The sequence below is a fragment of the Acinonyx jubatus genome, chromosome D3 (assembly GCF_027475565.1).
Source record: "Acinonyx jubatus isolate Ajub_Pintada_27869175 chromosome D3, VMU_Ajub_asm_v1.0, whole genome shotgun sequence".
NCBI classification, from domain to species: Eukaryota; Metazoa; Chordata; class Mammalia; order Carnivora; family Felidae; genus Acinonyx; species Acinonyx jubatus.
Window position 1 is genome coordinate 1648452 of NC_069392.1, and position 23739 is coordinate 1672190.

The following is a 23739-nucleotide window of genomic DNA, read 5'->3' on the forward strand; positions in this document are numbered from 1 at the left end:
GAGGGCAGAAAGTGCCCGAGGTGCCATGCCATGTGGGCCACGAGGCTGGGGGCTTTGGATGGAAGGCAGCTTGGAGGGCAGAGTGCGACCCCAGGGCCCTTGCCTGACCCGCTGCTGCGCGGGGGGCCCGTCATTTCCACCCGCCAGGTGCTGTGGCCAGCAGAGCCCAGCACAGACCTCGCCTCCCCGCCTGGCCTCTCTGCTCTCAGACACAACCCGCTTCACGAGGATGCTAGCACACACATTGTGAAATTCTTGTTATGAAACGAGATCCCAGAGGATTCATAGAAGTTAATTTTTTCCAAACACTGCTGTGTTTAGAAATTCCTCCTATTCAGTCCCGCTTTGGCCAAATGCCTTTCTGTCCCGGAAGAAAAAGAAGAAGGAGACGTCGGTTTGGCGTTAGGTAAGGGTAGATGGAAGGCAGATGGCAGTGCCCGTGAGCAAGTCTCATTTCGGCTAGTTTAACCCGCACGATAATTGCTTTTATCTTTATATTTAAACATCAGTTTCCAGGAGCCGCTAATCCCAGCGCCCTGAGGATCTCTGCTTCCCGCTCCTGGGTCATTAACACGAAGAAGAGACAATCTGAAGCGAAAAGAAGTGCAATGATTGACACATTGTTTCCACACTTACTTCCTATGAGCATTATATCGTCATCTACCCAAAAGGACACAATGAGAAAAGGTCTTTCTCGACAAGACACAGAAAAAAGAAAAGAAAAATACCGTCCGGGTGCCACAAGGAAAGACTGACACTTCGAAGCGCAGAAATGTAAAATCCTGCAAGGCAAATAATTTGCCAGAACAAAGCCAAAAGACACATAGCATTCTACGGGGGAAAATAACACATAACACATTTAACGTTCAAGAAACCGATTTCCTTACTATGTGAAAACACTCTGTAAAGAAAAGTAGTATCATCAGCATTTACCTGGGAGCAAAGACTCTCCCAAGACTTGTACGCGTGTGAGCTGTTAACCCTCCCAACAGCCCTATGAAGTAGGTGTCACTCGTGTCCCCAATTTATAGGTAAGAAAATCAAAGCACAGAGGGGTTGAGTGACTCATGGGCGGCCGCACAGCTAGTGACAGGCAGGACTCGAACCAGGCAGCACAGCTCCGGAGGCTGCACCTGTAGTCACTGCCCTCCCCCAAAGACAGCACTCGTTCACTCACTGAAGGAGACAAAACAGATACCGGGAATTCCAAGAAAACAGTGCACAACAACGCCCCGGGCCAAGGAGGAAGTCTCGGTGAACACACTGTCCCCTCTGATGGTGGGCGGGAGGGCAGCTGGCTGGGGGAGGGGAGGTATGGGGTCCTTCCAGGTAGAGGAACAGCCCTTCCCAGGCCAGGGGACTCGGCACGGTGTCCCGCATGCTCCAGGTTCAAAGTGGACCTGAGCATCGAGTCAGGACAAAGTGACCTGCAGGCCGTGTGGCCAGCGTGGTGTCCACCCGCCTCCCCCAGTAACAGCACGGCTGTGTTCCTCAGGAGAGCCAGTCTGGCCCCCCTGACCGCACACCCTGGGCCCCCTCCAGGCCGCGCCCATCAGCATCCGCTCTGGGCTGACCCTGTGTCACACTGCTGTGCCTTCTTGGGGAGAGTCAGCGGAGAGAGACGCCTGTTTCTGAGGAGAGGACTTGAGCCCCTGGACCCAGCCTGAGGCCAACTGTGATTTTCAAAGACACCCGCAGTATCCCCCGTCCCGCCCGTTTGTGCCCCGTGACCTCGCCACTCTCCGCCAGCACCCAGGGCGAATTTCCCCACCTGCCCTCTGCCTGACCTGACCCACAGGGGACAACAGAAGGGACACTGGCCGAGGCCCAGCTGCAGTCCCTAATTGTCCAGCAGCTTCTGCTGCGTGCCTCTGGGAGGTCTGAGCCGTGAGGAGTCCAGGCCGCGCAGCTGGGGAAAGACCACACGGGCGCGCACACACGCGGGCACAGGGGCGCCAGAGCCAGAGGGACAGAACTGTCTTAGGTGAGCTTTGGGTGACTCCAAGCCTGGCCGCGGTCTGACGACAGTGCCTTGAGCCCAGTCAGCCCACAGAACCGGGAAAAGTGACACCAAATTGTGTTTTACGTTTTAAAGTTCAGGTGTGTGTGTTGCACAGCAACAGCCAACCAAACACAATCTTACCTGAAGCCGTTCGTTCCATGAGCAAATCGATTCCCTCTTTGAGTTGAGTTTCTCTTGCTTTACGACTCTTCAGCTACATTTCCCTTCCTGACCCTGTGGTGCCCCCAGAGGCCCCCATAAGGAGCTGAACCTGGATCCCTCCTTCCTTCCTGACACACACTCTGGGGAGAGGTTTGGGGAGGATGCCGGAGCTGCCGCTGCAGAGGGACGAGCGGACGCTCCATCCTGTCCTGCTTACTCCTGTACTCGGGTCAAGGTGGAGGTGGCCACGTCCCTTGTGAGACCGTGGCACCAGCAGAGAGCGACCTGTCTACACCCCGTCGGCCTGGGAGCTAGCCAAGAGCACAGCTGCACAACAATTACCCTGAGCCAGAGGGCAGGCTGCAGAACATTCTGGAATGGGAAACTGAGGGCATCCAAATCCAGTGCCATCAACGTCACCTGAGGGCTAAACCGTGGTCTCGGGTAAGACACATCTCGGTGCACTCAGACTGGGGGCTTCCAGGGTCTCCCTCCATTCTGGAAGCTGGAGCTCCTGGGGAGTGGTCTCCCTGGTGTGCGTGTGCAGACAGACCCCCCCCCCCCACACACACACACCCATCTCCTGCCCAAGTAAGGCATTACTTGGGTCCTAAGCAGATTTTCCCACAGAGCGGCCGCTGTGCTCAGGAGAGGACACAAGCGAGCAGGGCTCTGACAGCCTCTCCTGTCCACGACATGGGGACACCTGCCAGGAGCTTCCCCAGGGCACAGGCCGGGGGTGGAGAGACTCTCTGGGGCGGGTTAGGCTCTCTGGCTTGCCTGACACAAGCCCAGCAAGGCTCCCACCTCCGGTCCCAAACTCTGATCCCACAAGACACTGAAGTGTCATCTTTGTCCCCACATTCCAACAGAGTGCTGCTTAAAATGACATTTTTGACCCCTGTATTCTTAACACTTGGTAATCCCACCACTCGAGGGCCTTGGACACTTTGTCCAAGAGAATTTTAGCGCAAAGACCCGCCTTTACACAACTCGAATCACAGCACGAGAAGCTACTGCCTTCTCAGTTGTCCTTGGCTCTTCTGGCCTGCGGCAAGGAGCAAATCCATCCGAGCGTAAGTAACAATTGCTCATCCCCACTTAGCAAAGAAACGCCACATGTCGGATGTAGAGCCCTCGGCGGGCAACGATGCCCAAGCAGGACTCCGTAATGAGGTGTCTCCCGTTTACGGGAATTACTGTTACTGGTTTTCAGTTCATGGGAGGGAGATAGTTTCTTTTTCAATTAAATCCAAGCGAGTGACATTTAAAGAAAAACACTAAGGAGTGCCTGGGTAGCTCAGTCAGTTAAGGTTCCAACTCGATTTCAGCTCAGGTCATGATCTTATGGTTTCGGGAGATTGAGCCCCACAGCGGGCTCTGTGCTGACACTGGGGAGCCTGCTTGGGATTCTGTCTCTTCTCTTCCCCCACTAGTGCTGCCTCTGTCTCTGTCTCTCTCAAAATAAATAAACTTAAAAAAAAAAAGAAAGAAAAACACAAAGTATGATAATAGTTCAGGTGGTACCTGTATATGAGTAAAAATTATAAACGTTTTAAAAGTGAGTCAAACTTCAGAACCACTGGTCTTGACAAACATTCCAGCATTCCTGGAAACATAGATAATTGCATCATTCAACCCAAACCAGTTAAAGTAAATGGCCCTCCCCTGGACTTGTCCTCTGGGTAGACACCATCCCGCCTTGCCGCTTTGATACTAGGTCCTCAGATTTTTTCCCAGCTCCGTGATTAGGACACGAGAAGTAAAAGCCAAAGGAGGTGAGAGAGATGATATCACAAAGAGCAAAATGTGGAGCGAAAATGAGCTGAAGATCATAGTGATGGAGAATCTGGACCACAGACACCGGGTGACTCAGGAGGCTTTCCACCCTCGGGCATATTTGAGTTTAAAATGGTAGGAGAACACGTGATCCATGAAACGAAGCCAGAAACACAGCAGAGACACCTAGGGATGGTGTCTCAGGCTCCAGCGTGAACGCCAGAGCCCACGAACCCAAAAGCCCATCTAGCCAGGAGGACCACATCCCTGACTGTCCTCTTGCAACATGCACGCACACTCTTCCCCAGAGCAAGCCTTTTACGTATCAAATACGCACTTCGACCCCCACACCGGAAACAAGGTTCTCTCAAGCGTCTTCCCGACACCCCTGGTGCTGTGGGACTGTCTTCCGCCACTTCCCAGTCACTACCGCTGTCAGCAACGGCACAAGCCGTGGTGGCGAGCGCCAACTCCCTTCAGTCTCGGAAGCGGCAGAGAGTGATGGGGACCGAGGAAGTCAGGAGAGAGCGACCTGTCCCAGGGGTCACCCCTCGACTCCAGCCAACTCCCACCAGGCGCACAGGGAATATTGTTGGATTTTCCGATTTCTTAAGTCAAAAGTATAGATTTTTTAAATGAAATGTTCTCATATACAAGTTGGACATTAATTAAAAAAAAAAAAAAAAGAACATCTAAAGCACCATCACAGGCTGTTTCTGCAAACTTTCTGAGCTAGGATATTCGGCTAAAAACAGCTTAGAAAGCTCATTAAAATGTAAAAACCAAGGGGCGCCTGGGTGGCTCCACGGGGCCTGAGTGTCTGACTTTTGGCTTAGGCTCAGGTCATGATCTCAGGGTTTGGGAGTTCAAGTCCCCCATCAGGCTCTGCACTGACGGTTCAGAGTCGGCTTGGGATTCTCTCTCCCCCTCTCTCTCTCTCTCTCTGCCCCTCCAACATTTGTGCTGTCTCTGTCTCTCTCAAAATAAACTTTAAATATATACACACACACACACACACACACCGAGAAGACCAACATAATGCCACTGAACAAAACACACTTATGGGATGGTCACAGCCCTGGCCAGTTTGGGGACAGGATCCATGAGCATCACCTGGAGGTCCCAGCTAAAAATGCAGGTTCCCAGGCCTTGTCCATGGAGATTTGGATTCCGTAGGGCCTGGGCTGGAGCCCGAAAACCGTATTTCACCATCTTTGCAAGTGACTTGCCCATGGTCTGTGAATGCTACTTTGAGATTCACCGCGCTAAGTCAGTGTGCAGCTCTAGGCCAGTCTTGCCTGCCTCTGGGCCTCGGTCTCTCCATCTGTGAAGCGAGTGTACTGATGAATACTCTTCTGAGGGTCAGCCACTCCACACACTCCGACGTCCCCATAGCCCCAGACGGTCGGCAGAAGACGGCGGCTGGATCCACGCCCGGCCTGCGTCCGGCAGACCCCTCTGGAAATCTCTTTCCTGAAACTCCATCCCGAAAGTCTCTCAACATTTTGTTGGCAGCCTTTTGGATTTAGCAACCTCGTGCAAAGGGGGGAGAAGTCACCTCAAGGCTGGGAAGGAGGAAGTGTGAGTGCTGAGGGTTTCCAGCTGCTGCTCCGAGGCTCCCACGGCCTTCCCGGTGTTTACAAGCAGAGAATATTCTCATGCTCAGGAGGGAAGCACGGGGCATGTTTACAGGGAGGAGGGAAAGCTGATGAGTGAAATGGGAAGACGGTCTTTCCCGAGAGCAGCCGAGCTGATTCAGAGTTGAACTGGCATCAGAGGTAACAGGTGGACGTTGCTCAAGGTGGAATGTAGTCCAAGATCAGAAACAACTTCTAGAAGTCAGAGGAGTACAACACCAGAACAGGCTCCTCTGGGAGCAGCAAGGGGCCCTTCATGGCAATATTCAAGTGGCAGCCAGTCAAACACTTGATGAGAAGCGTTCAAAGAAATAAAGCATCGGAAAGACCAACTGCACATATCTGCTCAGTGACACACAGTAAGCATCTACCATGCTGGTTTTCGTCCCCAAAAATGCAGCAGTGACCAAGACAGACACGGCCCTGCCCTCATAGAGCTGGTGGCCGAGCAGGGAGGCAGATGATGAACAGGCCGTTACCGGCCATGCCAGTGCTGGAGAGGTCCAGGGAGCCACAGGAGCACAGGTAGAGGGACTCACCTGTGTGAGCTCGTCTCCACGGAAGTAACACCTGAGCTGAGCCCTCAAGGTCTACGGGCAGATAAAACAAGGTGCTAGAACATTCCGGGAAGATCCCTCCCTCCACTGAGTTTCCCACTTGTGCACCTGCTGGCTGCGGGGGTTGAAAGTCAGACACCTCGCCCTCAAGGAACACAGACATTCCTTCGGTTAACATTCAAGAATGGCCAGGCATCCAGATAGCCCTCTTCTCTCAAAAGCTTCCCCTGTTTGCACCCAGTGCCTGTGAAAAACTTCCCCAGGAGGCACCATCTGCCAAGAAGCGAGACCCACGGGGAGCTGACAGAAGTGTAGGAAGGCCGAAAAGCGGATGGAGATGGGGTCCAGCAGGAGCAGGAGTGGGCACAGGAAGGGGTGGGGGTGGCCAGGCAGAGGGCACACAGGGGCCGGTGGCTAAGCCACTGGGACGTTTACTCTCTTTTGGAAAGCTCAGACTTCAACTCTGCTCCTAAAATGTCCTCTCTCTTTCTTTCTTTCTTTCTTTCTTTCTTTCTTTCTTTCTTTCTTTCTTTCTGTTTTTCAAAAAGTCAAAACCATGAATAGGGGCCCCAAGAGAATTTGGAAGTAAGAAATATGAAAACAGTTGACCTGGTGGATGGGGAGTGGGGAATGTCTCTGTTTATTTTGACGTTAGTTTTTACTATAAATGTAATGGGTTTTAAGTCTGAGCCCACTAGCACCACATAAAACAGAGAAACAGAGCGAGCATGTGGAGGAGGCCGAGACAGAGGTGTCCTGAAAGGCCCCGCATCTCCTGTGCCCACATCTTCGTCACTCACGAGGTTCACATCTGACCACCTCCTCTGTCACTATCATCGCTGATCACGGTTCTAAAAGTCAACCCATTTTTCCTGCTTGCTGAAGCCTCACTCATCCTACACAACATCTAGGAAGTTCAGGTAAAAACCATAACCCTTCATTTTGTAAGTTGCCCAGCGACACCCGAAATCATCCTACAGACTTCGTGTGCTGCAGGGACTTTTACTTGGAAAACGCCGAGTGGACCTTCCCTGCTCACATCTGGTTTTTCTGGAACCGAGAAATACAGGCTCCCAGAGGCCTCAGAGAACCCGGCCCGAGCAAACACCAGGCAAATAACGCAGCGGAGCGCGCACAGCGGTCCTCCGATGTCACGCGTGCGCTTGGTCGCCACAAAGCTGGACGTGGACAGAGGGAGGCAGGACGAGGGGGGCCCAGCCTCCGTCTGCATCTGCACCAAGCCTGGCGCCAGCATCGTCCCAAGGAGCCAAGGGTGATGTCAAGCGTCCTGGCTTCGTTTTATATCTGGCCAAACGGTCAACAGAGTGGCCCCGAGATGGTTTGACTACACAACACAAGGAGCCCTTAGAGCCGGACACGAAGCCAAAGCTCCCATCTCTGCCTGCCGCCCCGCACTTATCTGCCTAACCCCTGCCGTCCCACGCCCGTCTGCCTCACCCCTGCCATCCTGCAACTGTCTGCTTCACCTGTGTTTGAGGAGGAACTGTGCTCACACGCGTAATGGCACAGGTCTGGTGGCTGTACGTGCAATCAGCCCCGGTGGGTGGTTACTGTGGGTGAGCCCCTCTACAGGGTCCACTCTCCAGGCAGGTAGGCGAGAGGAGCTGGGTCTGCAAATGCCCACAGCGGGGCTGCCGCCAGGGGCCTCTCACAGCTGGGCCACAGCAGCAAGGAACGCAGTGGCTCCTTTAGGCATCACGGCAACCTCAGGAGGGACCGTCACTGACCCGTCGCACAGACAAGGGCTCAGGTGAGGTGGTTGCCCGAGGTCACCACAGACACTTAGAGAACTGGGACCAGAGCCCGTGCTCTCCCCATGATGGCCCCGGGGACAGTGTCCATGACAAAGGGGCGCACTGTGCAGTGGCCCAGCCAGAGTCATCGGGGGGGGATTTCTTAAGAGAAACTAGAAATCCATATATTTATGTGAAATTTTTGTTTTTCCACATTGGCAGCAAGCTAAATATTTTTTAGCTCCACACCTGCCAAGCCAAACAGCCACAGACTGGATCAGCCCAGAGCCTCAAGTCTGGGGTCTCTAAGTTCAGGTAAAACTTCCTCAGAGCTCTGATTCCCCCGTGGCCCCATCCCGGATGACCTAAGTCCCCGCCAGGAGCCGGGAAGCTGAGAAGCTGGTGACCTGGAGATGCTCCCTACAGGCCCCAGCCCCCTAGTCTCCCAGCCCCCTGCCCCTGGCCCCCCAGGCCCCCACACCCCCAGCCCCCTAGTCTCCTGGCCCCCCGGCCCCCCAGCCTCCCAGCCCTCCTGCCCGCTGGCCCTCCAGGTGGCGGCCGCTGAGCCCACGCTGGTTTTCATTTACAGAAACAAAGAAGCCTGGTGTGTTTATAGGGCTGTCTGAACTCTGGAACGGCTCAAACGCTGGGTTTGTAAACCTGGCCGTGGTTTAGGGCCTCAAAGCCATTTCTAGAAATTCTGGGTTCTGTAAAATCCAAAACGTATCCCCCCCACCCTCAACATGTTTTTGCCTTGTTAAGCTTTTGTTTGTTTTTCTTGGACTGCAGTCCTTCTGTCCCAAAATTGTGTACGACGAATTCCTCACAAGGTTGTTTTTGAGAAGACCGTGGGATGTCCAAAGGGCCTTCGCTTTCGGAACGGCTTGCTTTAAACTCCTTACTTCCTCCCCCAGAATGAAAACTCTCACCCTGCCCGGGGTATCGGGACGTGAAGGGGTGAAACACGCTGGGACGCCAGACAACAACTTTCCAGCCGGGTTCACAGTGTGGCCCGGACACCCGTTCTTTGTCAGAACCTCAGATACTGCAGAGCCTCACTTCTCACAGGACAAAGGGGAAACGGCACACAATTTCCACTTCTCTGCTGCCCACCTGCGTTTCGTCCGTGGCGCTGTTCCCGCCACGGGCCTGCACCACCTGCCGCCCCCCTCCACCCCCGGGGCTCGGGGGCAAAAGAAAGAAACCCAGGGAACGAGGCTCACAGAGCCCGCCCCGCCCAGGCTCGCCGTCCACACCCCAGAGTCAGAAATAACGTGGTACGAGCCACACCACCAATTTACTTCCCACAAGTACCACGGCCCCGTCCAAGTCGCCGATGTGACATCACCGCATCTGCTTCTCTGGCGGCTCTTTTCTCTTTACGAGATGAAATAGTTTGCTCTCCCGTCTCTGTGAGACCGTGTTCGAGCTCTCCGTCTCCGGGACACGTCTCTTGTTAGAAAACCAGGCGCCCGCACCCCCGGCCCTCCCCCCCCCCGCCCGCCACGCGTCCACGCGCTCTGCCGCCACGGCGAGGGTGCGTCACTCACCGTCGGGGTCGCACTTTGCCGGGTTGCTGATGCAGGATGTGTTGTACTGGCCGTAGTAGAGAAGGGTCACTCCCTTCTCCTCTCTGAGGTAAACACCCTTGCTGACTTTTCCTTCCATGATGTCTGCGCGACAAGAATGGCAATGCCAAGTCAGCAACCGCCAGGGGTTAAGAGTCTTACAGAGAACTTAGAGATAAATGTACTGCGTTATTTACGCTTATAATACTACATATCACGCTCATTAATATTAATGCTTGCTATCTACCATCTAACTAGCAGTAGTTAAGGGATAGGTAGCGTGAATATTCATATCGATGCTTCGTCGTCACTTACTACTACACTCACATACGATGGGCTCTATACAGTAAGGACACCCTAAGTGTTACATTTGCCAGGAGTTGGGTTCCCAGGAGTGACACTGTCCCGAACGTCCGGAGCCCTTCCTGGCCATCTTCTAAGGGGAACACTTAGGCACATGTTTGAACATAAAACCACACCCTTTGAGTCCTCATTGGAAGCCCCTAATCCTAGACGTGGGAACCCACAATTTCGAAAGAATCCATGGTCACTCTAGGAGAAAAGCCCAGAGTCACGCCCCCGCCAGCACCAGGCTGAGTGGCCATGAGCCCCGGCCGGTGCTCACTGCTCTGTCCTCCCGTTGGGCCTCATCCCCATGGCAAATGTAACCGATGGTGTGTGTGAAGTAAATGGTTTACAGAATCGATAAGTGAGGACTATAAAAGCCCAGCATGACTAGGCATTTATTGTTCATTGGGGTCAAAGTCGCCCAAAGATACCTCCTTTGCATACGGGTACATGCCCACTGCCCTTGAGCTATCAAGCAACAGGAGATGAACAGCAGAGGGACCGACGTCTGTGGGCCTGACGGCTACCCCCACTCCAGTTTTCCAACAACCACTGTCAAGTGGATAGCCCACTCAAAAGGGCCTCAGTGTTCTTCTGTCTTACACTCATTTTTTTGTTTATCGCATTTATGGCTGGGGGTGGGGGTGTGTGGAATCTATATCTTACAAAATTACATTTATTGCAAAATTAAATTAGCAGTTGCATCATTGAGTTAGGCTGTATAAACCCCTAAACAAGACTGTTTGACTGGAAAAATTAATTTTGGGAGCCAAACAGGTCACAGCTGAGAGAGCAATCGGGTTATGTGCTGTGCTGAGAACAGAAGAAAGGCCGATGCCTGAGTTATCTGAACTTTCTGTCCTGCTTGGGTACATGCCACAGACGCCACTCTCCCTGGAGCTTTGAGCTGCATAAGAAAACACGAAACAGGGGCTCTGAGGTTGTTAAGTAAGATAATAATTGAACCCTGACTCTAGTGGGCGTTTATGAAACAGCTTCTAATAATTAAAAAAAAAAAAACCCCACCTACAGAAGAAATGCTGATTTTAAAGTTTATAAGAGATCAAATTTTGGGGTGAGATCTTTTAAAATCAACTTGTTTTTCCATTCAAAGGCTATGCTGTTCCTCCCCAAAAGAATATACACCATTTAAAAATCCCAACTTCCATTTTTGTAGCTCATCTTGTGTCTGTCTCGTTCTGAAAACAGGCAGCTGGTTTGAAGACCCTGGTCACGTGAAAGCTTACAAGCCCCTTCTAATGTATGGTGGCACTTCCTCTAGACCTAGCTGGGAGAAGTTATTCCTAATACACTGGGTGTTTGGTATTCTTGGCTATGTGTTCTTGGGTATATGTTCTTGGCTATGTGTTCTCGGGTATGTGTTCTTGGCTTATGTGTTCTCGGGTATATGTTCTTGGCTATGTGTTCTTGAGTATATGTTCTTGGGTATGTGCTCTTGGCTATATGTTCTTGGCTATGTGTTCTTGGGTATATGTTCTTGGCTATGTGTTCTTGGCTATATGTTCTTGGGTATATGTTCTTGGCTATGTGTTCTTGGGTATGTGTCCTTGGCTATGTGTTCTTGAGTATATGTTCTTGGCTATGTGTTCTTGAGTATGTGTTCTTGGCTATGTGCTCTTGGCTATATGTTCTTGGCTATGTCTTCTTGGCTATATGTTCTTGGGTATATGTTCTTGGCTATGTGTTCTTGAGTATATGTTCTTGGGTATGTGCGCTTGGCTATATGTTCTTGGATATGTGTTCTTGGGTATGTGTTCTTGGCTATGTGTTCTTGGCTATATGTTCTTGGGTATATGTTCTTGGCTATGTGTTCTTGGCTATGTGTTCTTGGCTATGTGTTCTTGGCTATGTGTTCTTGGCTATATGTTCTTGGGTATATGTTCTTGGCTATGTGTTCTTGAGTATATGTTCTTGGGTATGTGCGCTTGGCTATATGTTCTTGGATATGTGTTCTTGGGTATATGTTCTTGGCTATGTGTTCTTGGGTATGTGTTCTTGGCTATGTGTTCTTGAGTATATGTTCTTGGGTATGTGTTCTTGGCTATATGTTCTTGGGTATATTTTCTTGGCTATGTGTTGTTGAGTATATGTTCTTGGGTATGTGCTCTTGGCTATATGTCCTTGGATATGTGTTCTTGGGTATATATTCTTGGATATGTGTTCTTGGGTATATGTTCTTGGCTATGTGTTCTTGGTTATGTGTTCTTGGGTATGTATTCTTGGCTACATGTTCTTGGGTATACATTCTTGGCTATGTGTTCTTGTGTGTACGTTCTTGGGTATGTGTTCTTGGCTATATGTTCTTGGGTATATGCTTGTCTGCTGGCCAAGACAAAATGAATTCATATAGAACCAAATCAAATTGACGTCTAAACTCATTGCAGATGCAAACCAAACAAAACAGGGAACAGAAGTTACAAGTGCTCACCTACAGTTGCAGAGAAATTTGAGTAGGCAGAGTCATTGGTACGAACAAAGGTAGAATTATGGGAAGGAAGCACAGTGAGGTTGTGGGTTCGCAACACTAGGTAGGACAACAAGAAAAAAGCACAACAGATGAGTGACACGAATGACAAATGGAACCGGCATACCTCTCAACTTGACGTGCACCGAGAATCAGTCCTTCGCCCAGCAAGCACCTTGGATTTTGTCTCCAGGCCTCACACCTCCCTCCCGCCCCCTGCTCCCACTCCCCATGTACTGGACAGCATCATGGCCAGCGCCCTGGCCTGCCAGGGCATGACTGCTGCTGGCTTTCGCCACAGACGTGGGCTCCAATGTGCCGTGTGCAACCCCCTGAGACACTTAGTTGAGAGATATGAAACTGAGCCCGGCAATAAAACAGCCTTAACACAAGGATCATGGTGGTGACGTCACAACTGGTGAGGTAGAAACACAGCATGAAGACAATGGCACGATATTACGACAAATGGACCGAACAACAGAGGGTTCAGCGACAGATACGAGCAGCATGACCACCAGACGGCTTCCAAAGCCACTCGGCCGTCCCTGGCAGCAAAATGTGCTGACGGATCCTGTTTCCCCCTGTTTCTTAAGAAGCCTGTGATCACGTTGAAACGAGACCGCAGAGCATCGTGACGTGAAGAACGGTCTGGGGAAGCATCGGCAAGACGTCACCATCCGGCTGTTCGGGGCAAATAGGAACACACAGAATCTCAGGGAAATTAACACCCTGGCCCCAGGGTAATTGTGTCTCCATGATCGCACTGCTTGGTGAGAACTCCTCGCCGGTGAAGGAGTTCAAGATGCCCAAAGTTACTGATTTGGTCACAACAATGAGGTGTGTTGAGACATTAGGAGAGAGATATAGTTATCATTTGAAATAACTGCTAAAATGTTGGTCTCGGTGACCTGGACGATGAATTATGTCAACAGTGAATTTCCACTTTTCACAGGCTTTGAAATAAAGGGCCTGAGAAATAAAATGAGATAATGATGGGGTAGGGGTGGAGTGCAGTTTATCTTAACCTGAGCTGCTCATATAATGACTTCCCAGGGACTTATCCCTGCAGCGCAGACTGTTTGGAGAGAACGCAGAGCAGCGGTGCGTTCTCAGCTGGGTGCCCAGAGGCAGTCTTGCACAGGTGGGTCCTTCCACCCCCGGAGGACCCGCCCAGGCTCCAGCTAGAACGCCTCTCAATTTGCAAATGTAAAGGAAACATTTTAGAATCTTTGGTGGCAATTTATGGCAGCACATTAAGTCAGGGGATCAGGAAAATGCCAGTGTACGGGTCTGGAAAGTGCAATAATCAGCAATGTGCGGGCATGTGCTAGACTGGTTGCCCAGTAAACCCCTTGCCGTACACATCAGCCGTTTGACATAATCAAGAACAATAAGGAAATAAAAATTTTAATGTAAAAATCCAAGCCACTCAAAACTTCTACTGGGAAGAAGTTTCTTGCTGGAACGGAATAAAGAGCTCGGACACATCTGGGGTTTCTCCTTACGGCAAATGTCTGAATTGAGTCAGATAGAGACTTCATTTTCCATGGACTCAGAGACCACGGGAGCATCTTAAGTGATGTTCGGTCTGCTCGAGGGAGCTGCTGGTGACATGTGCGGAAGCTGATTGGTAGGTGGGGTACCTTTGTGAGTGAAACGGTGACCCCACGAACACACGTGTTAGTCCCAGCACTCAGCTCAAATGGACCCCTGTTTTGGCAGGCATGCAGATGAGGCCAATTTTGTCTAGAAAATACACATCTAGACCCCTACGTGTGATTCATGCACCATCTGCAGCTTCGAACTTCCAACCACGGCTTTTGTTTTATGGTTACTGGGGAAAACACACACACGTTAATAAGAGTTTGAACCTTAAGCTCTGTCCTTCAATGACAAAAATATATAAAAGTTCTAGTAAAATACTTTGGGTTAACGATGACTGGGGGGATCTCCACAGCGTGTGTTCATCGCCACTGGCCTGGCCTCCCAGCGGAAGCTGTCCTTGTCTGCCTCCCCCGATGGCCCTCCCTGGAGCGCTCCCCCCCCACCCCCGTCCCTGCGGCCTCAGGTACCCTCACCACCCGCGTCTACCTCCAGTCGTGTCTTGAAGTTCGTGGATCCCGTCCACAGTTTCCAGCGGCCAGTAATGGGAAGCAGAAGCCAAGACCTCAAACCCTTGGGGGAAGAAAAGAATAAAGATGTTAAATCATCATTAGGAGGCAAGAAATGCTTTCCTTCTATGTCATGAATGGAGGGAAGAGGAACTGTATCACAGGGACTATGGGATTCATTAAAAGGGCATTTGCATACATTCAACACACTCCTGGTTTTAAAAAGAAGTCTTAACGGGCGCCTGGGTGGCTCAGTCGGTTGAGCATCCGACCTCGACTCAGGTCATGGTCTCACGGTTCGTGGGTTCGAGCCCCGCATTGGGCTCTGTGCTGACGGCTCAGAGCCTGGAGCCTGCTTTGTATTCTGTGTCTCCCTCTCTCTCTGCCCTTCCCCCACTCTCACTTTGTCTCACTCTGTCTCTCAAAAATAAATAAACGTAAAAAAAAATAAGCAATAAAAAAAATAAAAGAACTCTTAAAATACAGAAATCGGCTCCTGGGTGGCTCAGTCAGTTAAGCGTCCGACTTCAGTTCAGGTCATGATCTCACAGTTTGTGGGTTCGAGCCCCGGGTCGGGCTCTGTGCTGACAGCTCAGAGCCTGGAGCCTGCTTCAGATCTGTGTCTCCCTCTCTCTCTGCCCCTCCCTTGCTCACGCTGTCTCTCGCTCTCTCTCTCTCTCAAAAATAAATCAACATTAAATATATATATACAGAAATTGGTGAACATTTCCTCGACATGAGAAAGCGTGATAAATACAAATGAGCAGACACCTCTGAACCGAAGGGAGTAAGAGCCACCAGGCTTAGTGGGGCCCCACAAACAGCGTGTCCATTAGGCAGTCAGGAGAAAGACAAGAATGGCCGTTATCCCACTATTGTTTTATATTGTTTTGTGATACCTAGCTGATGCAACCAGGCGAGAGAAAGCAATCAGGTTAAAATGATTTAAAAAGAGGAGGACCCCAACAGCAATATTGTCGACATCATGTAAGGCTCTCGACAAACACCTCCTCAGTTCATTGTAACAACGAAGGCAAGGTAATTGTATCATTAGCCTATTTGTGGAGACGAGGGGTCGGTGCTTCCGCAGAAGTCGCCCGGCCGGCTGGTTTGGCGTGCGATGCTCCCTCCCAGTCTCCCTGAGACGGATCCCAGTCTTTCTCTTCTCATCCTGCTTCCCACATAGTAACAATTAACCACTTCAGAATTTCCTTTGTGACCCTTGTACTTTGAGTGGACATGATTTTGTGCAGACAGATTGTGCCTGCCTGCTCATCCCACTTAATGCCACGTGAACGACTTCATTTATTTGCTTCTATCCCGGCTCCCTGGTGGGGTCTGGGTAACAGTCCCTGAGAAGGCGGGGCGCACCCCCAGGCACCCAGCCCCTCACCTGGCTCCAATCTGCTCCTGGACCAGCTCTCTGTGGTTAGTTCCCAGAAGGGGAAAGGATGGTCCAGAGGACCAAATAACAGTCATCTGCTCCAAGTGTCTGCCAGACCATAGACAAGAAAAATGAATAAAGGAGTCTTTGCGTTATTCATCGTAAAACTATTTTTAAAGAGGAGATAACACGATCCTCATTTTCAAATGAGGTGTGACTGTTCACGAAAAAACGAAACGCCATTACGAATAAGAAGAGAATTTGGTAAGTGAAACAGTCTTACACATAAGGAAAGATCTGAGTAGGGAGGTTTATATGGACGTGACAGGTGAAGAGAGTCGATAAATAGCGTCCCTGTGTTCCAACGCTAACGCTAACACGAGGCGGGAGAAAAGTTCTCATTTGTAAATGCAGCCGACAGAAAGAAGACGTTGAGGTCCAAAAGAGTAAGAATTGTACAAAGTTCTCACAAAGAAAACAATAAAATAATACCAAGGAATGTACAAGAACCCTTGAGTAAACAAAGAATTTAACCCATTTGTGGAAAAGAAAACTCAAAATCATAAAACTATCAACCAACCCTCTAATTAATACATAAATATGAGGAAATCTGTTGTAAACATGCTGAGAGATTTTGTGTGAGAGAAATCTCATTATAGGGCTTATCTAGAAAACTAAACAAGCAAAAATAACCAACAAAACCTGCCAGGAGCGGGGCAGCGAAGGACAGTGGGGGGGGCCAGCGCGCACACACGGTTAGGACCTGTTGTAAAGACACAGTTCTAAAGAGAATTTGGCAACCGCACATGAATAGAAAGTTCCATGGAAAAGACCCATAAATATCCCCAAGCACATGTGAAACCTTAGTTTATGATAAAAGTGCTATTTTAAACCAGAAGAGGAATACTCAACAGAAGGTTTTACAGCCAGTTAGCCACCTACAAAAAAACTCAAGATCCCTAACTCACTCCTTACCATCTCAATTTCCAGAAGGATCAAACTATAAATGTAATTATTAAAAAAAATAAAAATGAAAACTTCTGAGAAAACCAGGTAATGAATTTGATTATGTGAATTCTTAAAATTTCCCTATGTAAGGGGCGCCTGGGTGGTTCAGTCGATTGGACGTCCGACTTGGGCTCAGGTCACGATCTCACAGTTTGTGAGTTCGAGCCCCACGTCGGACTCTGTGCTGACAGCTCAGAGCCTGAAGCCTGCTTCGGATTCTGTGTCTCCCCCTCTCTCTGCCCCTCCCCTGCTCATGCTCTCTCTCTCAAAAATAACAAACATTAAATTTTTTTTTAATTTCCATATGTAAAAATAAGTCAAGCTAAATTGAACAGGAGAATGATGTTTATGTAATACATAGGACAAAAATGTACCGATGTCTTTTTAAAGAACTGTATGAAATGCATTGCATTCATTAAAATGCTTACTATTAAGAAAATTTAAGCCAACAGAACACTGGGACAATGGACATAAACAGGCAGTTCAAAGGAAAGGAAATGCAAATTATTTTAAATATATGAAAAGATGTCGCTCATAATTTTTAGAGGCATGTTAAAACGACAGTGAGCCACCCTGTCCCAGCCCACCCGGCTGACTGACAAACAGACCATTAGATGTACTAAGTCAGCAAGTTCACTGTGCTTTTGGTGGAAGTTACAGCCTTTCCGGAGAGCAATACAGCAATAGCTATACAAATTTTAAGTGCACTTTGATCTAGTAATTCTGCTCCTAGGAGTTTACTCTAGAGACAGATTCACACATGGGATCAAAGAGCTATGTACGAGGACATTTCTTGCAGATATATATATATCTTAAAAGCGTGGGAAGAGGCTTCATGCTCATCAGCAGAAGGGCTGTAATCTGTACGGAACGTCTACATAATAGACAAGGGTGTCACTAGGAGAAGTGACCAGGCTGGGACACATGTGTCGATGGGAAATGTTCCTCAAGCTATACTGCTAAAAAAAAAAAAAAAAAAAAATCAACATGAGAGAAAAATGTGATACGATCAACTATTTGTGGAAAACCCAGCTGTCCCACCAGCAAGGAGGGAGGGAAGGAGAGACAGAGAGAGAGAGACAGAGAGAGAGATTTTGCATGGATACTATGGGTACCCTTAGAAACTGATAGCAGTATTTTAGGGGCGAGGAAAATGAGGAACACTGGATGTGAGATGTAAGAGGGAGATTTCTGTTCCTTTTTATTTCTGTTCTAGTCAAATGTTGGGACGTGTATTCCTTCAAAAACTTCCAAAATTCGGAGACCTGTGGCTTCTGCCCATGTCCCCTGGCAACGACTCGACTCTAACAATGCAATATGGAGGCTCAGAAATACAAAAGTCAAAACTGCCCATTTCTGTTTCTGCCAAGCTCCCCCCACCCCAAAACGTAGGATATTCATTTTGGAGAAGGGAAACATCGTTGGCTTGTTAGTCAATTCATCTGGGGTGGGTCGGGGGCGGGGGAGGACCAGAAAAGGAAACCACGGCCGTAGCGCAAAGGGCAGGTGCGATGGATTCTTCACAACCCACGTCTTCGGAACATAAACCCCATGGATGACAGATCCTTCCCTGGCATCCCCGTGTACAAACGGCCACCATCCGCTCTGGGCAGAGGGGCTGACGGAGCGAAGCGACGGTGGTCTTGTTCACACAGAAAGACCCCCTAAGCTAGCAAGAGGCCGTGGGAGAAGGGGGCTTGGGGTCCGCAGAGGGCCTGCTGTCCTCCGTCGCCGTGCTTCAGACGAGGGCAAAGCCCCACTGCGTCTTCACCCCTGGCGTCTTATAACCAGCAGACTGGAAGTCCACGCTGGAGGGTTTGCGAGCTGTCATGTGCGAAGGGGCCCGAGGGTCACCCACCCGGCGGGCTGCCTAATTCCACAACAGGTGCCGGAAACAGGTGTCGGCTGCGGGTCTCGGGAGGGAGGGAGGGCTGCGGCCCACTGGGAAACGTGTGTCCCGAGGACGAGAGCCGCTCCGGGGCGGGAGGTCCACGAACTCTTAGGGGGAGGTTAGAGACCCAGATTTCGCAGATTTTTTTTTCGAAATCTCCCCAAATTTTAATACTAGCAATTAAGGTGGTTATTTTGTGGAGCCTGGGGGGGTTCAGTCGGGGGCATCCAACTCTTGATTTCAGCTCTGGTTGTGATCTCCCAGTTCGTGGGTTGGAGCTGACAGTTGACAGTGTGGAGCCTGCTTGGGATTCTCTCTCCCTCCCCACTCTCTCTCTCCCTCTCAAATTAATAAACTTTAAAGAAAAAAAGAAAATTAAATTTTTTTAAAAAGTGGTTATCTTAATTAAAACATTGCATGGTGCTGATAAGACGAACCCAAGAACTGAATTCAACAGAAAGGCTCCCCTTCACACCCTAGGGCGTAAACAACCCACAGCCCTTAAAGTGTCATCAAAACAAGAAAATCTCATTCTTTTGGGAGTAAGACACTCTGGGGCTGAAATCTCCGAGTTACACGAGCACCTGCTTTCCACCAGATGAACCTCATTAAAACTTGTCTAACCGTGTCCGGTTAGACACGACAGCAAGTCCAGGGATATGGTGGCTCATTATGGGACTTCTGACACGCCCCGGCCCTAAATAAGAGAGACCTAAATAAGAGAGAGAGAGAGAGAGAGAGAGAGAGAGAGAGAGAGAACCTTTCATCCTTCCTCTTCAGTTTCTCTCCCAGGTGCCGAACGCCTAGCCCTGCCCCAGGACTTGTTCTTGGCGTCGGTGAGCAGAAGCCCCAATCCCTCAAAGCTGTGCGGGCAAGTACCCGCCCGGAGTCCCACTGGGGCTCCCGACGGCCGCCCTCCGACTCCTTATTGCTTTGCCTATAGAACTATTACTCGAGTATTTTTGTTTGTTGTCTGTCTCCTGTGTCTGAGTCTCACGTGCAGACACCGTGTTCTACGTGTACCACATTCTCACGGCTAAAACAGGGTGTGCGTGCCTGTGTGTCTGTGTAATCCAGATTTTTGCATTTGGATCCTCCCCAAAATTGTAATCTTAGCAAATAACTTTTTAAGAACTATATAGGCAGAATGGATGATGAAATGCAATAATGAATAAACGAATGGATAAACATAGAAAGAATATATATATATATATATATATATATATGTAATTACAAAAACATATATACCCCCCCATCTCTATTTGTCAAATTTCCATTTACTCAATAGGGTACAAACATTATTTTTTTAATTCCATCATAAACACCTTTTTTGCACCAGGAAGATGAATGATAGTTTCTGCTGTGACCTAGCGATTCTGACTGTCCCTTGCAGCCACATGACACCGTGATGATGACACACATTAACTCAACATATTGCAGGGACTCTTTTAACATATATACAGGTATCGGGTCATTATGTTGTATGGCTAAACTAAGATAATATTATATGTCAATGATACCTCAATAAAAAATATATAAAGGGAACAAACTATTGATTTGCACAGAAAAAAAAAATAAAACCTAGTACCTAACTCCAGGGAATTATAATCACTATAATTATCTGTTCTAGCTTCCCAGACTTCTAAATAGGGCCGGTGAGGTAAGGTACCGGCCTCCAGAGCTGGGCGGGAACCAGCCGCTCTGTGTCCCCAGGGCCAGGAAATTCGGGATACAGGAGATTTTTAAGGTCCCTTTTCCTCATTACAAAAGTTATCTGTAAAAGGCACGCTGGTAAATGTTGCATAAATGTCCTGCCATTTCTTGGCTGGTGCCATTGATGGATTTAGATTCATCAACCATCACGCTTCTTAGCACTGTCCTCGGCCAGGAAGGACGCGCGAGCCAGCGAGGACTCGGTGGCCAGAGGAAAAATTTCAGAGGTGGGGGGCCCGATTTCCCCTCTCTGGGCCTCACCGTCACCAACTGTAAATGGGGACGTGGGCCGGACAGCCTCCGGGTTCCGTTCAATGACAGCACGCTGTCATTTCTCCAAAATGACGGTCCGCGGCCACAGATAGACACAGATAATACGAAGGCTCAAAATGATTGCAAGTTGCCTTTCGGTTATTTACACAACCGAACACCTATGGACACGGTAGAGATAGGGAGCTGCCTGGGCGGGTGTGGGCACACAGGGCAGATGACCGCACACCTGGGAACTGAAATCTGGCGCCAGCTGTCTTTGCTGACTCGGCTCTCTCATGACCGACAGACAGCACAGAGGGTGCCTACTGCACGTGAGGCAGTGTGCTAGGTCCCCACAAGACAGGGAGGGCTCACTAGTCCTGCTTAGACCGTAAAAAGAAAAGTCTGGGGGCGCCTGGGTGGTTCAGTCAGTTGAGCGTCCCACTTCAGCTGGGGTCATGATCTCGTGGTTTGTGAGTTCAAGCCCCGCATCAGGCTCTGTGCTGATGGCTCGGAGCCTGGAGCCTGTTTCGGATTCTGTGTCTCCCCCCCTCTCTGCTCCTCCCCTGCTCATGCTCTGTCTGTCTGTCTGTCTCTCTCTCTCTCAAAAATAAATAAACATCAAAAAAAAATTTTTAATAAATAAATAAAAGAAAAAGTCTGGTGTGGTCTGTGGTGCAAACAGGCCGGGCCTCAGAAGACCAGGCTCCAGCCAGGCTGGGGACCCTCCTGGAGACTCACCTAAAGTCCTGTGCACACCTCCCGCCCTGCACCCACCACGCTCCTGTCGTCCCCAAATAGTCTCCTTACGTGTCCGGCCCCGCAGTGAGTTCCTGAGGGCACCACTGCCTTCTTAGCCCTGCAGACCTCGGCCACACCACCCGCTCTCTCTGGGTGTCCGTCCGCAGGAGGGCAGAGAGGCCGCCTCAGAGGACCCTTCTGAGCACCGCACAAGGTTCACATCCAAGATTTTTACATTCCTGCTCAGACTTCCGGAGAAGAAAATGCTACAATTGACACAGCTGTTCCCGTAGGGGTGGAGATTTAGGTTGTTTGCAAAGGTTTGCCCTCTAGGAACAGGCTCGGGCCTGTGTTCTGTGTCCTGAGTGAGTGGACGCCCTTGAGAGGTGCAGGGGACGGGCTTTCCCTCTGGGGCTGCTCGCGGGACCCTGCAGGCCTGGGCCCAGAAGCAGGAGCGAGGCGGGGGGGGGGGGGGGAGGCCTCCCGGCGAAGGCGCCGCACAGTCAGCTGGGGGCCAGGCTTTTCTGCGGGAAAACGGGGTTGAGCCGAGCACGGGATGTAAGGAGAGAGACAGAGACACCGAGAGACGGAGAGAGATAGACACAGACACGGAAAAAGAGAGACAGACACAGAAACAGAGCCAGAGAGATAGAGACAGACACACAGAAAGAGGGACAGAGACATAGATACGTGGAGAAAGAGGCAGACACAGTGACAGACATACAGAGACAGAGAGATAGATACAGAGAGAGAAAGAGGAACAGAGACACAGATACGTGGAGAGAGACTGAGAGAGTGAGAGACATACAAAGAGACAGAGACACAGAGACAGAGAGACACAGGCAGACAGACAGACGGAGGCAGACAGACACAGGAAGAAGGGGGGATAAGGCTGAGGAAGACAGCACAAGCAACAGGGTTTCGTCCACAAGGAAACCCCCGTGTGATTCTTGCAAAGAAGGGGCGAGCAGAGCAGGAGAGACCCCGAGACGCAGGAGGTGAGACAAGAAGGGAAGCCATGGGCGTGGACGTCGGTGAGATGGCCGAGCACCTTGGCTCCGCACGCAGGCTTGCGTGGTCACCGCCCTGCTCTGCAGCGTCCCCTTGTCTGCACACCCGTCATCTCTCTGCGGCACTAGCTGGAGAACCAGGTCGGTTCCGCCTGGAGTTAGGGCGTGAGAGGGACCCTGTCTCCATGTGGAGCGGAGACTGATTCAAACCCTCCTTGCAGGGGAGGGTCAAGGGTCCAGGTGCACGCGTGTGCATGTGTGTGCACAGGCATGGGTGTGGGCAGGTGGGGGGGTGTGTGCACAGGTGTGGACGCATGTGGATGGGCCTGGACACATGCACACGCGTGGATCCATGCATGGACGTGACGTGGCCAAGACTCAATCTGGAAACTTCCCCCCAGCTTCCTCTCCCACCGCCGCACCTCCCGTCACGTCCGGAGAACCAGCAGGAACCCCAGTGGGAAGGGGGCAAGGGGAGAGCCTCGGGGCGGACACGCGCGCCCTCCACTGAGACGCCCAAGCCACAGAGCCCCATTTTCCTTCCGCGAGCATTCTGGTGGGGGAAGGGGAGCACGGGGAAATTCACGGCCTTCACACCTTTTCCAACGGAAAAGTGAACTTGGACGTTTGGGTGCAAGAGAAATGGCGGCACCCCGTCTGCGGACACGGGAGGTCCAGGCGGACACCGGCCTCGCTGCATCACCCGCGAGGGAGACGCTGCAGCCGCGCGGGGATGCCAGCAGTGCCCGTAGGGGCCGCGCTGCTGGTGACAGTGGCTGGTAGGAGCCAGGCGGCCCCCCCTCAGCTCCGAGTCGGAGGCGGGCTCACCAGTGGGTCAGGCGTTGTTCACACGACTCTCGAGCAAGGTCTCGGGGACCTCGACGGGCTCCCCTCGACCACGCGCAGGCGGCCGCCGGGGTTCCTGCGGCTCAACAGGCCCCCGCCTTGCACAGGCCTGCACCTGCCACGCGACCGCGCCACGCAACCGCACCACCCGGGGACCACACCTCGGTCAGCTTGCAGACCGAGGACGCACCGCGGCCCAAGCACAGTGAGCCCCAGCTGGGACGGTGACAGAAAGGACAGAGCCCTGCCGGCCCCGGGGAGTCTGCATGAAGATACACGGCACAAGTTAGGGCGGCAGCCAAGACTCCATCATAAGATGGCAACGGCCACGGGCCAGAGGCCTCTGGGCGGCCACCGCGGCCGGCGACAGCGAGGTCTGGTGCCAGGATGAGCAGGGTGCCAGGAGACGGAGGGCAGGGCAGCCGGCCGGGGACGGGGGGCCCGCGGAAGGGCCGCCCTCCGCTGGCCACGGAGACGCGCAGCCGAAGTGC

General features: G+C 51.0%; 1 protein-coding gene across 5 annotated transcripts in view; it reads right to left on the reverse strand.

Moving 5' to 3' along the window:
• The window catches only part of ADGRD1 (adhesion G protein-coupled receptor D1), a 124212-nt gene that overhangs the window by 99284 nt on the left and 1189 nt on the right, over positions 1-23739 (reverse strand). For 2 of the 5 annotated variants that reach the window (XM_027044286.2, XM_053206589.1), the window contains exons 3-5: positions 14384-14467; positions 12257-12352; positions 9442-9564 (exon numbers count right to left, since the gene is read on the reverse strand). In XM_027044286.2, the coding sequence (XP_026900087.1) occupies positions 9442-9564; positions 12257-12352; positions 14384-14467 (303 nt within the window). Of the gene's footprint in view, positions 1-9441; positions 9565-9774; positions 11389-12256; positions 12353-14383; positions 14468-23739 lie in introns of those variants that run through there. The other 3 variants (XM_027044287.2, XM_053206590.1, XM_053206591.1) reach the window with 2 other exon arrangements.